General features: G+C 51.8%; 2 protein-coding genes across 5 annotated transcripts in view; one reads left to right on the forward strand and one right to left on the reverse strand.

Moving 5' to 3' along the window:
* SENP2 (SUMO specific peptidase 2) lies at positions 1–11,388 on the forward strand. The gene is made up of 17 exons (XM_074546933.1): positions 1–187; positions 1,277–1,332; positions 1,941–2,071; positions 2,271–2,337; positions 2,992–3,070; positions 3,697–3,826; positions 3,951–4,054; positions 4,459–4,547; positions 5,148–5,205; positions 6,238–6,301; positions 6,651–6,794; positions 6,948–7,079; positions 7,417–7,620; positions 7,723–7,802; positions 8,454–8,538; positions 8,783–8,878; positions 9,380–11,388. The coding sequence occupies exons 1-17, from the start codon at positions 72–74 to the stop codon at positions 9,452–9,454; spliced, it is 1,710 nt and encodes a 569-aa protein (XP_074403034.1). The 5' UTR covers positions 1–71; the 3' UTR covers positions 9,455–11,388.
* IGF2BP2 (insulin like growth factor 2 mRNA binding protein 2) overlaps positions 10,526–16,220 on the reverse strand; it is a 20,635-nt gene continuing 14,940 nt past the window's right edge. For 3 of the 4 annotated variants that reach the window (XM_074546930.1, XM_074546932.1, XM_026795050.2), the window contains 11 exons: positions 15,996–16,130; positions 15,725–15,847; positions 15,067–15,202; positions 14,781–14,909; positions 14,285–14,308; positions 13,679–13,747; positions 13,332–13,448; positions 13,003–13,077; positions 12,681–12,812; positions 12,285–12,398; positions 10,526–11,870 (listed from right to left, as the gene is read on the reverse strand). In XM_074546930.1, the coding sequence (XP_074403031.1) occupies positions 11,775–11,870; positions 12,285–12,398; positions 12,681–12,812; positions 13,003–13,077; positions 13,332–13,448; positions 13,679–13,747; positions 14,285–14,308; positions 14,781–14,909; positions 15,067–15,202; positions 15,725–15,847; positions 15,996–16,130 (1,150 nt within the window). In that variant the 3' untranslated portion in view covers positions 10,526–11,774. The remainder of the gene's footprint in view (positions 11,871–12,284; positions 12,399–12,680; positions 12,813–13,002; positions 13,078–13,331; positions 13,449–13,678; positions 13,748–14,284; positions 14,309–14,780; positions 14,910–15,066; positions 15,203–15,724; positions 15,848–15,995; positions 16,131–16,220) is intronic. The other variant, XM_074546931.1, reaches the window with a different exon arrangement.

Consider the following 16,220-nt stretch of genomic DNA (forward strand, 5'->3'; position numbering starts at 1 on the left):
TGTCCGCGGGCGGGGTGTGGCCGCCGTTGGCGGCGCGGGGCGGGGCCCGGCGCCGGAAGTGCGCGCGGTCCATGTACCAATGGCTGCTCGCGGTCCTCCGCGCCCTCCGCGACGCCGCTCGCCAGGCCCCGGCCCCGGCCCTCGCTCTCAGCCCGGAGCCGCCGCGCCGAAAGAAACCGGCCCCCAGGTCAGCCCTTCCCGCCGCGCTGCTGCCCCGCCGCTCGGCCCGGTCAGCCCCCTCACGGCCCGGCGCTCCCCGTGTGGGTGTGGGTGTGGGCAGCCCCTGATTAAGCCCAGGTGTTGCCCATGAGGCAGCCCGCAGGTGCGGGGCTGATTGTGGGTCGCACGCACCGGTGCTCGCTGGCTGTGGGTCCCAGGTGTTCCCAATAATCCCTCATTCCCTTTCCGCCGGCACGGGGAGCGGGGCTGGGCATTTAGGGCCGGTGTATTGGGGAGCAGGGCACACACACACAGCCGTGGGGATGGGGGGTAGGGGTCACGCCATGGATCGAGGCTGTGGCGTGGATAAAAGGACGGTGCCTGCCCACATGTTAATCATTTTGCTGCCGGGGGCGATGGCCGAAGCCCCTGGGTGCCTGCTGCTCTGTGGGATGTACGGACGGCACTGTGTGCTCTGGGGCTGGGGAAGGGGGCTGCTCCCTCCCTCCCTCCCGCAGTGCCCCATGACAGCGACAGAGAGCAGGGAATGTCTCTGCAAGGAGCCCCGTGTTGTGCCCGCAGTTTGCACCGAGGAGCAGCTCGGAAGGAATTAGCTCTTGGTGGAGGGGGAATAAAAATAGGAACGTTCTTTGTATTCTGTTCCTAAAGGAGACGTTTTTACCGGACTTAACGATGGTGTCAGCTGGTGAAAATCCTTGGGTGGGAAAGGGTGAGGCTGGTGATTGTTTCAAGGGTTTGTCCCCGAGCTGACTCAGCAGGAAGCTGCTGGAGTGGATGTGAGCAGGGCTGGCATTCCCACCTCGCATTTCCTGTTCTGCCCAAACTTTCCTTTGAGTGGTGTGAGCTTGGATGGCTTAGTGACCTCTGGAGTGCTTCTTTCCTGGAGGAAAAGGGGAAGCTTTACATGCTAAGGCTTTTTTTGGTGGTAGGGGCAAACACAAAGCACGTGGAGGCATTAACAGAAGGAGAAAAAGAGGCCTGATCTGCTTTAGTGGGGTGATCAGCTCTCTGGGAGGTGATGCTGGGGAAATAGGAAAGCCCCCTTTGGAAGCTGAGTTGTGCTTGCAAAACATTGTTCTGTCTGTTCTTCCCCCAGTGTTCTGTCACCTGTGGAAGATCCTGAGGAGATCCCTGCAAAGAGGCCAAAAACAGGTATTGCCTCTCACAGAGAGGTTTCATATGTCTGATTTTTGGGTTTGGGGTACCTTGGGGAGGTCTGGATTTTGTACTTCAGGAAGCTGTGGGTTTTGAGCCACTCCTGTGGCTGGAGGGACCTGAGCCCATCGATGATGTGGCACTTGGGACATGGGGCAGTGGTGGCCTTGGCAGTGCTGTGGGAACTGTTGGACTTGATGCCCTTGGAGGGTTTATCCAGTCTTGATGATTCTGGGATTTTCAAGCCAAGTACAAGATGGGAGATCCTGGTCAGGTGAAGGCAGGAAGAGAAGCAGGGAACAACTTTCTATCCTGGGAGGGCCATGGATAAATCCTGGCAGGGCATATCCCAGCTCTCCCTGGCACTGAGCCCTGCAGGGCAGCACAAAGAGCATTTTCAGTCAAGGCTGTTGCTGTTCCATGGGGGGTGTGGAGCTCCCCGATTTCTGCTTGGGGGAGTGGGGGTGCTGCTGGACTGTTGCAGTGTTGTTGAAATGAGCTTTCTGCTCCACATGGGATCAAGGAGTTGGGCTTGGGTGGAAGCAGAAGTCCCAACTCCTGTTTCCAGTCCCATTCCTTATGGCCTGGTGGTGTGGTTTTTCCAGAATGTCTCTCTGGGACTAACAAGGAGCCTGAAGAGGTCTCTGTGGCTGCCAAGTTGCCACAGAAGGCAACAAGTAGAAGCCAGAAGACTGAAGAGAGAGGTGACTTTTTCTTCTCTGAGTCTGAAGATGAGGTGAGCAAGGATTTTGAGGAGGTCTGGGACCCCATGTTACAAAAGCGGTGCCATCAGTGCCCCTGCCTTCTGCTGCACCCCCATGGGCAAAACCATGGGCTCTGAGTCAGAACACAGCTGACTGGATTTCAGGAAGGGGAGGTGCTTGCTTGGATTCACATTCAGGTTATGCTCACCCTGGTACTTGCTTTTATTTCAGGTTGTGTACATTTCTTCTGACTCTTCGTTTGTAGCATCTGCAGAGGATGAGGACGCAACAGAACCTGGTAGGGCTGACAGCAAATCCTTTACTTGTTCCTTTTTCCTGCTGCTCTGGGGGCTGGTTGCTGAAGGCAAAATATCTGGGTAGCACCCAGGAATAGTGGAGGGTCAGCTCTGTTTCTTCCCTGCATCCTCTATTGCTTCTGGATTGGAGCCAGGGCTGGGAACAGGCTCCCCAGGGAATGGGCACAGCCCCAAAGCTGCCACAGCTCCAGGAGAGTTTGGACAACACTCTCAGGGATGCCCAGGGTGGGATGGTTGGGGTGTCTATGCAGGGCCAGGGGTTGGGCTGGATGATTCTGTGGATCCCTTCCAAGTGGGATATTCAGTGGTTTATCCCAGGATGCTCATGTGGTTGTGGATCCTGGATATTAACTGCCTTGGATGCAGTTCTAGTGTGTCCCAGTGCTGGCTTGCCAGAAAGAAATTGTTGTAAATGCTGATTTTAGGTAGCAGAGCCTCAGAACCCTTTTGTATTAAGTGTAGGCTGGCAATATTCTGTAGTTGCCAATATGAAAATATCCTGAAGCAACATAACACAAATAATACTAGAACTTGAGGGATGAAATGAGAGTAATTTGTCTTTGGTGAAGCTCTTTAAACTCCTATAACTCCTGTTCTCCTGACCACTTGCTGAGGCTTGTGCTCTTCTCCCACAGACAAAATGCCTTGTGATGCCAGCCCGTGCATGACTGAGGAATCACCATCCTTTCTTTGTAAGAGAGTTCCATATCTGAGGTAAAAAACCTTCTGTTTTCTTCCACTTCTGCTTTTTAGGGTTTCTTGCCTTTCACTTTCATCCTTGAACTTCCTCTGTTGCCCAACATCCATATTTGTGTCCACAGAGCAACATTTTTCCATGTTCTGTGACTTGTCCTAGCTGCCATACTGAGTTAGATCTTAGCTATGTTCTTGCCTTTGACCAATTTTAAACTTTCCTTTTAAATCCAAACAGTTGATGGACTCAGGAGATCAGAGAAAGATGAACAAGTTCAACACTCTCACCTCCTGTAGTAGGAGGAAGTGTTGAACTTGGGAAGAGGCTGAGACCAGGAATGCTAACAGAAAAAAACCACAACTACACCAAAAAAAAATCCCCAAAAACCCTAGAGAATTTTCATTTCCCCAGAGAATTTCCGTTTCCCCAGGGAATTCCATTGCGAAACCCTTTTATGTTTTTCCTTTAAGAATGTTCAGCTACTGCCACAGCTCACCTAGAGAGATGTTGGAAAACCCTCCCCAATATGGTCCTGGCAGCCTGCTGTTCCTCCTTGAATCAGGAGGTGCTAATTAAAACCTAATTAATAAATCAGGAGCTTTGAATGGTCTCTTAACACCATTTCTCCTGCCTTTGTTGTTTGCAGCCTGAGTAGGAATAACCACATCCGAGCTGCTCCTGAGAGCCCTGTCACACCCAGGCCCCCCATCAAGGAGCCAGGTCCCCACTCTCCTGGAGTCAGTGGCACCAGGAGGCCTTTGTGTGCTGCTGAAGAGGTAAACTGGGGAGCAGGGAATTGTTTTGGGATGAAACAGCTGTGGAGTTCCTGTACAGTTAGGCTGAGACCAAAGGAAGAGCTGGGAATGCTTGCTAAAGTCTCTTTTCCTTCCTTTCTGCAAGGATGTTCAGCAAGCAGAAAATAAGAAATACAAAGAGCTCTTGAGTCTGTTCAAAGAGAAATATTCTGGAAGACTTCCTTCTCGACGATCAGCAAGACTCAACAAGTAATTATGAGCAAAATAACCCTTAACTTTCTGGTGGTGAGTTTGTCTTGTGTGGAAGGGGAGGAGAATTGATCTTTCCTACTCTCAGGGTTCTGGGCAGAATCAAATGTAATGATTGGAAAAGTGGAGACAGAAAATTTGACTCTTCTATGTTCGGTATGCCTGAGCTGAGAGTGGCCAAACTTCTGGATGTGAACTCCTCAAAATGCCCTTTGCATCTTGTCATGGAACCAGTGACAGCATGGCTCTGTTAAGGATTAAACAGCCTAATTTTACTTTATATATTTCTGTTGCTTTCATTTAGCCAGTTGTGTACAAATAGCCGTGTGCTCTGCAGTGAATTGAGGTGCACTGGTAACAAATCACCTGTAAAAACTCTGTCCTTTTCTTCTGCTACACCCAAGAGTTCAAACCAAGGAACCAGGGATGACTGGGAGTCCCCTGAAAGAGCAAAAACCCAGAGGTGCCTGTCCACCTGTGCCACAAAGGACCAGTGAGTATCCCCAGGGCTGCTCCACTCTGTTGGTACAAGTCCAGCTCAAACAGGGCATTTTCCTCATTATTGGCTAAATTTGGTTTGTGAGGGTTTTACTGAAGGGCAAGAATGGTTTAAAAATGGTATTTGGGAGCTGTGGCAGTGCAGTTTGTAGCTGGATGTGACCCCACTGCACAGGAGAAGGTTGTAGCACCTGTTTTACCTGATTTTTTTTGTACCAGGGGAGGGGGATATTTGACTCTGCACCCTCAGAACTGCACTTTATCCCTTTTTAATGCTAGACAGGACTAATTCCATAAAAGCAGAGCTTCCAAAACAAGTAACCTAATTACTTGTATATTTAATATTGCCCCAGGGTTTTTTTTTCCCCTGTTCATTACTTAAACACTTTTTCATCACTAATTCTTTCATATCTTGGACTTTGTGACATGATCATATGGGGATTAAAATGATTTCTGAGCAGGTGCCAGGGTTTGAACTTCTGAGTTGAAAATGCTGATGAAATGTCTGTGATGTCACCCAGAAACTGAGAGCTCTGTGCAGCTGCTGGAATGGGAAATCACCTCCCTGTTCTCATATTGCTGCTTCTCCCTGCAGGTGTCAAACATGGGGATGTTTTCAGCCCCCAGCTGCCTCAGAGGGGTGTCATGGTCAGGTGAGAGTCTCTGCTAAGCATGGCTCTTGTTTCTTTTGGCTCTGTCAGCCTCCAGAAGCCCAGTCCTGTTCAGTGTCTCAGTGCTGGGGGAGAGGAGCAGCTGGTTTGAGGAACTGCTCACAGCCAGTTGTCCCTCAAATCCAGCTGCCCTGTCACAGCTGGGCAGCTGTGGGATGTGCTGGGTGTTTTTTGGGAGAAGGAAGTGGGGGGTGACAGCCTGGGTTGTCCCTGGGTTTGCAGAATTGGTTTTTGCTCCCCAGAGTCTTTCTGCCACACCATGAATGAGCTGGCTTTGCATTTCCTGTGCATCCTGAGCAAAAGGAGTAGGGAGCTTGTAAAACCTGGGGGATTGAGGCAGATTTTGAGGCTTGCAAGATGCTTTGGTTTGGAATGGATCCAAAAGGGAGCGTTGCTGTCCCTCAGCAGGGGACAGTGAACTCTGTGGTGGCAGGATGGGAGTGCAGGAGTGAAGGGAAAGGGACTTTTGGCTGCAGCTCCAGGAGGAATTTTGCTGTGGCAGCCTGGTGCCATCCTCTTCCTCCTCTTAGAGTGCAGATGGGGGCAGAGAGAGGTTTGGTTGTGTCAGATGTGGTTTGGGGTGATTTTGTCCCTGTTCTCTTTCCCCCTTAGATATGAGCACTGTATTGAGCTGTGCATTTGTCCTGTGTTAAATTGTCACTGTCCCCTAAGCTCAAGGGAAGAGGGGAAGTAACTGGTGGAGAGTGGCATTTGTCACCAAGAGATCACAAAGCACTTGATAGAGGAAGTGCTGGTTGCTTCCCTGTTTTCCAAAGATTAAAACTGTGGGAAAAAAAAAGGGAGTTTGGCACCTGATGGTGGAAGAAAGTTTGTGAAGCTTCCAGCTCTTCTTCTGTCCTGGTCTGGCTGCTACAAAAGGAGTGGGGAAGGAGACAAATGTTGTCATGTGTCAGAATCAACCTTGAAAAAGCATTTCTTATGCAGAAGGTGAATTTTGGAGAATTTCATGGGGCAGTGTGGATATCCAGCTCATTTCTCTTTCTTTTCTTACAGTTACTACACACCCCCAGAAGACTCTCGTGGTCAGGGAAAACGAGAGAAACAAGCTGCTTCAGTGGTAAGCTTGAGTTAGTCACTGCTTCACTTGGTTTTCTGGAAAATATAACTCACCTCTGCTCAGGACTGAGATCCAAAATAAAATTTGAAGGGTGGAAATCAGAAATACTTACCTTGATCTCAGCTTGATACCTGCATGTGGAGGTTTTGCTGGGGGTGTTAATCCAAGCCCAAGGAAAGCCCTGCCTCTCTGGGCACAGTTGGAATGCAGTCACCAATCAAATGAGACTTTGGGGATGGCTGCTGGGATGTGTTTACACAACCCTTCACAGTTTCTTGCAGGATTCTCTGCCCTGTCCCCCCAGCAACCCCTTGTGCTTCTCTCTGATTTCTGTCCTTGTGCCTGGCAGGGCCAGCGTGAAGCCGAAGTCCCCCAAAGAAAGTTATTCCAGTTCCATGTGACACCTGTCTTGTCCAAAGACCTCTTCTTTGTGGACAGTGAGCCACTGCCTTGCCTGGAAAAGCCAGGAGATGATCTGGCTCCACTGACAGAGGTACCTGTGCTCAGCAGCAAGCCAGTGCTGGGGCAGGTTCAGCCTGCAAGGCTCCTTGCTCTGGCACTGGGGCTGCACTTGGAGCCTTCTGGGGGGCTGGTGTGCTCCATGTGCTGCTCCACCAGCCCTTCCCCACTGAATCCTTTCTTCCAGGCCATGGAGAGTGAGATCTCTGCTGCCTTTGACAGTGGTGAGCCTGAGGACATCCTGAGCAGGGCCTTCAAGCTGACTGTCACCCGTGAGGACATCTGCACCCTGCAGCCCCTGGGCTGGCTCAACGACAGGGTATGGGATCCTGCACTTGCTGGGAAATCCCCCCTCCCTGGGCTGCTCCAGGAGCTCCACTGCAGAGCCCAGAAATAGCTGTGCACTCCTTATTTTGGGTACTGTGTGGGCTGCTGTTTCTGGAAGCTTTCACTTGCATGATGCAGCTCCCAGGAGTCAGTCTGGGTTATCAGAGTGGGTGTGGGGGCTTTAACCAGCAGCACAAGTCCTCCGGTGTGAAATTCTGGGAGCAAAAGCTGCCAAGCTGGAGTTTTCTCAGCTCAAGGGTGGCCAGCAAGGACAGGTTGCTGTCTTTTTAATTTAGTGTCTTATCTCACTTTGCCTCTCTCTGTTCCAGATCATGAATTTCTACATGGGTCTTCTTGTGGAAAGAAGCAAGAAGGAAGGATACCCAGCAGTCTATGCTTTTAATACCTTCTTTTATTCCAAGCTGAGCTCTACTAGCCACAAGGGAGTAAAGAAATGGACTAAAGATGTGGATATCTTTGAGCACGATGTCATCTTCGTGCCTATTCACCTCAGAATTCACTGGACACTGCTGGTGAGTCAAACTGGCTTTTTATTTAGGGGATGGGGAGAACAAAATTAGCAAAGTCCTTTAGTGTTTGGGGTGTCCTTTGTCTAAGTCACCTTTTAACCCCAGGTCATAGACCTCAGAGAGAAAACCATCAAATACTTTGACTCCTTGGGACAGAAAGGAGACCACATTTGTAAAACTGTCTTGTGAGTAGCTGCTTTTGCTTTTTTTATCCCTTCTGGTTGTTTTTGAGGCATTTTCTCCTCCCCATGTGAAGTGTTTGTGCCCTGTCCCATGGTGCTGCTCACTTTGTCCCTCTTCTGTATAGAATCCTCCAGAGTGTCAGAGGTACAAGTTCTCACATGTGCTGCACATCCTGATGTGTCTTTGTCACTAAAAACCCTTCATCCAGCAGCTTTGTAGGGTGAGAGCAGGAGAGCAGCCTCACAAAGACAAATCCCAGAATCACTGAGGTTGGAAAAGCCCTCCAGGATCACTGAGCCCATCCCATGGCTGATCCTCACCTTGTCACCAGCCCAGAGCCCTGTGCAGATCCTTCCTGCCCTCCCCACTCCCACCCAGCTTGGTGTCACCTCCAAAGGTACTGAGGGTGCCCAGTCCCCTTGTCCAGGTCATGGATAAGGACATTACACAGGGCTGGGCCCTGGGGAGCCCTGCTCACACCCCTCACTGTGTCTCTAAAATGGGAATTTTCCCTCCACATTCCTTAAATCCTCTGCTGTGAGGATCCTCTGGCATTTCAGTGCAATTTATCTTCCTGACACCTTTCAACAGCTGTTTTTGTTGTTGCCCTAAATCAGGGAGATGAAAAGTGATTTTTGTGTTGTTTTCAACAGAAAATACCTGGAAGAGGAAAGCAGGGAAAAAAGAAACATTGAATTGACTGCTTCTGAGTGGACTCTTCACAGCATGGGCACAGAGGTATGGGAGCAATGCCTGGATTTGGAATGGGAGCTAGAACTCCTTGTCACAGAGGATTTAACACTGCCCAGGCAAGCAGAGGGAGATGATGTGCAGTTAACTGGGACTGTTCCTTCGGTTTGGGAGTGGTAAATGGATTATAGAAATAGGTTTTCAGGAGTAGGTGTGGGTCAAATGTGTGCTACAGCCAGATTGCTGCTCTTTCAAGACAGATAAAAATTCTCCATGTTTTTGTATTCCTCAGGAGATCCCTCAACAAAACAATGGAAATGACTGTGGAGTTTTTGTTTGCAAATTTGCCGATTTCATCTCCAGAGACAAACCCATCATCTTCACCCCGGTGAGAGGGGAGTGTAAACAGCTCCAGCCTTTCCCACACCCATGTGGGAGCCAGGGAAGCTGCACAGCAGCTGGGGCGGGGACTGAGGGTTGTTCCTCATGTCTGGTGTCTGCTTCTTGGGCAAGATCGTGGAATCATGGAATCCCAGGGTGGTGTGGGTTGGAATGGACCTTAAGGACCATCTCATTCCAATGCCAGGATGGTGCAGCCAGGGGTTTAGGATATCTGGCCTTTGTAGCTCTTGGTGAAATAGGTTTCTCCCTTGGAAAACTTCCCCCTGGTTATTTACCAATGTGCTGATATTTACAGGGACATTTATTAAAGAAATGTGGGTGTTTTGTTGGGTGGTTCTGTCACCCTGGTGTGAAACCCGCCTTGTACCCAACTGGCAGGTGCTCAAAAGCAGCTTCCCACTCAAGAATTCCCTGGGTGTTAATGGAGCTTTCCTGCCTCTTTCTCCCCTGGCTTCCCCTGTGATGGATTTTTCCTGTTTCTTTTCAGGAACACATGCCTTATTTCCGCAGGAAGATGGTGTGGGAAATAATCCATCAGCAGCTGCTGGGAGACATGCACTGATAGGGAAACACTGTTCTGTGAAAGAGTAGTATTTATTTCTTATTGTTTAGGTAAGACAAGATAAATATTAACTTATGTAAGAGCCTTATTGTATGGGAGGTTACTTGTTAATAGAGTAATTTATTTTTTAATTGAAAACTGATCTGCTGTCTCTGTGCGGTTTTTAACTTGCTCCCCATCTGAAGAACCGGGGCTGTCTCCTCTCCTGGTGGCCCTGGGGACATCCCTGTGCTGCTCCTGACCCAAAGACCCACAAGATCCCTGCAGAGGGGCTTTGTCTGTATCTCCTTTCACTGATTGTGCCAGATTGAACCAATCTCAGGGCAGATTCTCCCAAGAATGAACAATTCCAAAGACACTCGTGTTTTATCCTTACAAATAATTAATTGGGGATAATTAATCTTCCCTGAGGATGCAGAAGATCTGAGCATGAGGATGCAGCAACTGGGAGTGTTTGAGGTGTCCTTTCCCCCTTCCCTTTGGTTCCTCCTGTTTGGGGCTGCAGTTTTGAATGTCCCAGCTGCCACCAGAGCAGCATTCCCAGTGCTGGAGGGGTGGGAGGGAAGAGCTTGGCTCTGGAGCTCATGGAGAGGAGTCCCTCATTGTGGCACCTGTCAGCATCCCAGGCAGCCCCATCCTGCCCCCAAAGGCCATCCCAACCCCATTTAGTGCCTTTCCCAATGGATATTCCATTCAGGGAGGGAGAGGTGGCTTTGTGATGGCCACACTTCCCAGGTCCCAGGGTAAAACAACACCTGGCACTGCCTACAGCCCCATCCAGCCCTTCCCTCCCTGGCAGCAGGGAATTGGGCACCAGAGAGGAACTCCCAGCCGTGACCACCACAAGGAACCCCAAAGAAAGAAACAGAGAGCAGGCTCAGGCTCTGGTTAGCTGGATATATTTCTCTTTGTTGGTGTCTCAGGTTGGTTTTCACAGAACACTTTGCAGTAGAGGAAAACGTGGATTCGCAGCCCACGGGAGCGGCGCTGGCACCGGCGCCTCCGCTCCCATCCCTGCTCTGCCCATCGGCTTTCACCGCTTCCATCCATCACCTGGATTTGCTTAAACCCTTTTTTTTATTGTGTTTGGCTTTTTTATTTTTCCCTTTTTTTTTTTTTTTTTGTTCTTTTTAACCATTTCTCAAGCTTTCTCCGAAGGAACAGCCACTGGCTCTCGGCTTGCAGGAGACTACGGAAGAGCTCTGGGACACGGGGGATGGTTTCCTTCTTCCACCTCGCAGCTGACTTGGTCGAGATCATTTTTCCAACTTGGTTTTTTTTTTATTACAAAAATAAAAAAATGCTCCAACTATCAGTTTTACAAGGCATACAAAAATCTCTAAAAGGGCAACACAAGCGCAAGGTGCTGAGGTACGAAAACCTGAGGTAGTTTTTCTGTGTGTGTGTTGGGAGGGTTATTTGGGTTATTTTTTCATTTGAAGCCAATTTTGCGGGTTGGGTTTTCCAGCCCTGGGCTGACAACCTCTTGTAAATGTTTTTTTTCACCCATTTCCCCCTCCTCTCCCTGCAACAGGGATCTTTTCCCCAAAGATCCCAGTCCAAAGCAGGCAGGGCTGGTGCTGCCCATCATTCTCCAGGGATGTCAGTGCTGGGCAGTGATGGAGAGAGGACAGACAGACAGAAAGGGGGGACAGAACAGATGCAAACCCCGCTTTTGGAGTCCAAAGCAAAGAGGAAAGGGTGTGTGAAGGAGAGGAACAATTCCTACACGAGGAATCTTCTTGCCTCCTACAGGCCCTGCTCTTCTCAAAGCCCTTCAGAAATTGCTTTTTAACACTTATTCAGTATTTTTTTCCCTGCTGGTGCTCCTACAGCTCTGCTCTACGGTGCATTAGAGAACCAATGAACCAGCTCCTGCCATTAAACCTCTAGAAAAGCCTGCTTTTGCTAAAAACAAACATCCCCCCCTCCCCCCCAAAAAAATTTTAAAAAGTGAGTTAAAAAATAAAATCTTACAAAACTTAAAAATCGGCGTTAGTTCCGTTACTGATATATTAATTCTAAATTAATGGGTGCCACGGCCCCCCCAGGCCGGGCAAGCTCCTCGGGGGTGGAATGGGCAGGTTTGGGGAGAATTCCAAACTAAAAGCCACCTCTCTCTGCCTGGGTTAGTCCGACTGACTGGCGGGGAGCGGCGCGGGAGGCGGTGGAGTAAGGCGGAAGCTGCGGGCTGGAGAGAGCCCCCTGTGCCCCGGGCTGCCAGCCGGGGGGCTCGGGGGTCTTTGGTTTGTCCCCTGACCTGCTGGGGCCGGCGCTGGCGGCGGGGGGTTACATTCGTCGGGCGGTGCTGGCGGGAGCCTCACTTGCTGTGCTGCGAGGCCGCGGCTCCCTGAGCGTGTTTGTGCTCCTGCTGCTTCACCTGCTGCACGATTTCCCTGATCTTGCGCTGGGCAGTCTGCAAAGGGGGCAAGGAACAGGGGTTGCAACACCAGAGCTGAGCCCCCACCAACCCTACAGCACCCCAACCGTACAGATTCTAACACCAGGCCAGGTGTGTGATTCTGTGATACTTTTGCTTTGCTAAAGCAAAGGTTTGGCTGTTCTTCCATCACTCAAGATTTTGGGGTGTCGCCACACCCTCGCATTCGTGAACCCAGCCTGGTTAGATGCACCCAGGTGGGATGCAGGAGACATTCCTACCCACTGTCCAAGGCACAGATTTTGGCTGAATCGAGCCAATCTTCCATTTTAATGCAGCCAAAACCCCTTTCAGTGCATCCTGGGTGCACACTCAGAGCAGCTCAGGGATGCTGCGGTCAGTGGCCTTCCTCAAACTGGGACTGTTGGGAGAGCCGTGGCCAAACCTTACCTGACTGGCAAAGAAATGCCCAATGATTTTGACAACGACCTCCTCGTTCTCGTCCGGGGTTTGGTCTCGCGGCACGATGACTTCTGCGCTGGTTAAGTTCTGCAGTTCATTCACCTGAGCAAACAACAGAGATCCAGGTTTTGCTGGGAAAGAGCCAAAATCCTCCACTGCTGGTGCCACTCCAGCTCTGAGGCAGGACATGGCACCAGGCTGCTGTGGCTCACATCCTGTCCCCTTGGCATGGCCATCCAGGAGCCACTGCCAGGACAAAGGGACTGAGACATCACTGATAGAACAGAGCACCCGGCCAGAGCTGATGGGATGGATAGGGGATGGATGGGGGATGTCCAGCCCTCTATTCCCAAGCCAGGTGGGATCCCACACACCCCCACCTACCGTCTTGCCACCTTTGCCGATGACGCGGCCAGCAGCGAAGGAAGGCACCTTGATGTGTGCTTCGAGCTTCACTTCTTCTTTCGGGTTAAAGAAATTCTCCTCCTTCAGCTTCCCAAATATTCGCCCCTGGGCCTGGAGAGGGCACAAAAGGGACATGGATGTGGTGGGCAGCATCCTGGAGGCAGCCTGCTGTGCCCTTCATTCCCACAGGCAATGATGTGGTCCCAATACTGTGGTTCCAAGCTGAGAAGCCCCCCTGGCATGGTGAGGACCAAAGGGATGCCATGTCCTCAAGCCAGTCCCCACCCTGTGGCCATCATACCTTGAACTGAGCCTCAGGTGGCCCCGTGATGATCACCATGCGCTCGCTGGCATCTGGACCTTCTGCTGGGGCAATCTGCAGAGGGATGGAAGGAGTGTGAGTGTCACCCCTCCTCAGGCAAGACCTCCCCTCTGTGGGATGTGTTCCCATGCAGGGACACCCCCCTACCCAAGCAGTGGTGGCAATCAGGATGCTGCAGGACTGGGTTTCTACTCATTTAGAGAGAAAAACCATTCACCAAGGGCTCCCTTCTCTGCTCTCAGCAAGTAGGAAGGGGAAACAGAGGCACAAAGCCCTGACCCAGCCCCTCATTCCCACTCCCTACATACCTTGATGGAGGCGCCAGCAAACCGTGCCAGCTGCTTGATGTGCTGCCCCTTCTTCCCAATGATGGCCCCCACGGCCTGTGTTGGGATGAACAAGTTCACAACCTCCTGCTCTGGCACCTGGAAAGGGCAGGAAGAGCCAGAGGGTCAGGGGGACAGTTGGGCCAGGGGGCTGCTCCCCCCTGCCAGCATTCCAGCCTTGAAGAGGGGCTGAGCTGGGTTGGATTGGGTTGGGTTGAGTTGGGCTGGGTTCTCTTGAGTTGAGCTGTGGTCCTGCCCTCCCACAGGGTGCCCAAGGGAAAACCTCCTGGCAGGAGGTGCCAGGGCACTTTTGGAGACGAGAAACTTACAGGATGCTGATGGGGGAAGGCTCCAGCTGGGGGGGCTCCGTACAGACTCGACAGATAGGCCGAGGAGCCCTGTGGTGGGAGAGAAAATGAGGGGCAGTGACATTAATGATGTCCTCAAGGTGCCAGCCCCTACCCAACACCCCCACCCTGACATGGAGAGTGTGTCACCACCAGGAGGAGGAACACAGAGACCACAGGCACATCCAAGGATGAGCTGCAGCCTGGACCCTGTGCCTATGGCACAGCACGAGGCTGGGATGGGGATGGGAGCTCCCAGTTAACCCCAGTCCCTCCCCACTGCTGCTTTTTTGGCTTTGTCCTGCTGATATTTGTATCAGAAAAAAAGATCTCCTTCTGGCCTCACCAGGGGGCTTGAAAAAGGCCACACAAAGCCTTGGGGTGAAGGACCCCACACCAAATACTGCCCTTCAGGAGACCTGTCCCACTCCTCTCCATCACACCCCACATAAATAATTCCCACAGCTGTCGCCCAGAGGTTGTGGATACAGGCACAGCACCCTCCCTCCACAGGTTGGGAGTGACCAACCAACCCTCCTGGAGCCCTCCAGAGCCACCCCAAACACCCCACATCCTCCCAGCACTCACCGTCCTCCTCCGCCCGCTCTGCTGCAGGGATTGCAGGGAGAGAAAACAGCACAGGTAAATTAACCCACAGCTCAGAATAAATTATTGAAGAACTAATGGAGGCAGCCCATGGTGCCTGAGTGACCTGGGATGGACCTTCTCCACCAGCACCTTGGCCATCCTGTTCTCCTGACACTGCACCATCCCTGCCCACTGTCACCTCAGGCCAGTGGTGGCCTTGGGGTCAGGAATGAAGACCACCTACATGGTTTTTCCATGCTCTCTTCAGAGAGCAGCACCCTTGGGACACAGCCAATCCTTAAACACTAGTGGAACCCAGATCAGCACAACCCAGAGATGCAGCTGATCTTCTTGGTGATTGCCACCTTCACTCCCTGTCCTCTCCACTTTGCTGCTGCAAATGAGCATCCTCCCCAAAATGGCTGAGAGTCAGAACTCCCCATAAGGTAGCTCCCAAACCCAACAGCTCCAGGCACCAGGAACACACCACACTTACTGCAAAGGGGTGGTAGGGGGTGGCAGCTGCAGCCCCCCGGGCCCCGGGGGTGGAGGGCAGCATGGACAGCCCTGTGGAGAATATGCCCAAAGCACTGAGGTTCAGCCCTGGGATCAGGTTGGCCTGTTGCTGGGAAAGGAAAGATAAAAGGAGAAAGCTGTGAAAGGTGGGGGAGAACTGGGCTTCTCAACACAGGCATGGGCGAGGCCCAACCCTTGCTGTAACACATCAACCTCCACTGTGAATTTTTGTGCAGTGGAGCAGGCCCGGGGAGGGCTGGGCTTACGTTGACAGCCACCACGTCGCTCTCGTAGGCCTCGCGCAGCTTCTTCATGATCTCCACCTCGGCGTTGGAGCAGGCCTCCATGCTGCCCTTCACCGTGATGGTGCGCTCGGGGTTGTAGATGGTCAGGTCCTGCAAGCTGCCCCACAGGAAAATTCAGAGACACGGTCACATCCCTTCTTCAAGTCATGGAAAACCCCAGGAAAACTCAAATCACAGCTGAGGGTTCCCCACAGGACAGAGTGAGAGCTATGCGCCCTCTCCCTGCCCAACACCTGGGATGAGGAACATCCACCTGGGATAGGGAACGCACATGGGAGGGCACAGCTGCTCTGTTTTTCACCTGCAGCAGTGCTTGTACCATGTTGGACAGAATGGGGTGGCCTGGTGTCCACCAGGACTCCACTGAATCATAGAATCATGGAATGGAAGGGATGTGAAAGTGCATCCAGTTCCAGCCCCTGCCAAGGGCAGGGACACCTCCCACTAGACCAGGTTGCTCCAAGCCCTGTCCAACCTGGCCTGCAACACTTCCAGGGATCCAGTGGCAGCCACAGCTTCTCTGGGCAATCTACCACCCTCACAGGGAGCAATTCCTTCCCAATATCCCATCTAACCCTGCTGTCTCACCATTCCCCCCAGTCCTGTCACAGGAACTTACGGGGAGATGGTGATCTTGGTGCCCGTGTCCTGCTCAATCTTCTTGAGGTTGCGGCCCTCCTTGCCAATCAACCTCCCCACCAGGCTGTTGTGTGCCAGGATTTTCAAGGGAATCTCTTCTGCTCTAAAATGCATTAAGAAAAAATCAAATCTAAAGGTCCAGCCAGTCAGGCAACAAAGAAATCTCCAGCCACAGGTACTAAGGATTTGTTGAAAAGAAGGACCACCACCACGGGGTCCCACCACGCTGTGGCTGAGCCAGGAGCACTCACAATTTCGTTTCATCAGCCTCCTTCTGCATGATGTCCAGGATCATGCGGCACGCTTCCGAGCACCCCTCTGGCGTGGCGTGGATGGTGATGGGCTTCTCAGCAGCGCCGGCGTTCTCCTTCCGATGGATGTCAACCCTGTGGTGAACAACCAGCACAGAGGAGCCCCTCAGATAGGCCTGGGGTCACACGGAGGGTTCTGAGAGCTCAGGAGCTGAGAAAAACTCA

This window comes from Zonotrichia albicollis, chromosome 9 (assembly GCF_047830755.1).
Source record: "Zonotrichia albicollis isolate bZonAlb1 chromosome 9, bZonAlb1.hap1, whole genome shotgun sequence".
NCBI lineage: Eukaryota > Metazoa > Chordata > Aves > Passeriformes > Passerellidae > Zonotrichia > Zonotrichia albicollis.

What these genes read in the sequence shown, in the direction of transcription:
- SENP2 (XM_074546933.1), top strand. Translation starts at nt 72, where the DNA reads ATGTACCAATGGCTGCTCGCGGTCCTCCGCGCCCTCCGCGACGCCGCT. An exon ending in TGAGGACGCAACAGAACCTG is followed by an intron (nt 2,338 to 2,991) that starts GTAGGGCTGACA and finishes CTTCTCCCACAG; the next exon opens with ACAAAATGCCTTGTGATGCC. An exon ending in AACCCATCATCTTCACCCCG is followed by an intron (nt 8,879 to 9,379) that starts GTGAGAGGGGAG and finishes GTTTCTTTTCAG; the next exon opens with GAACACATGCCTTATTTCCG.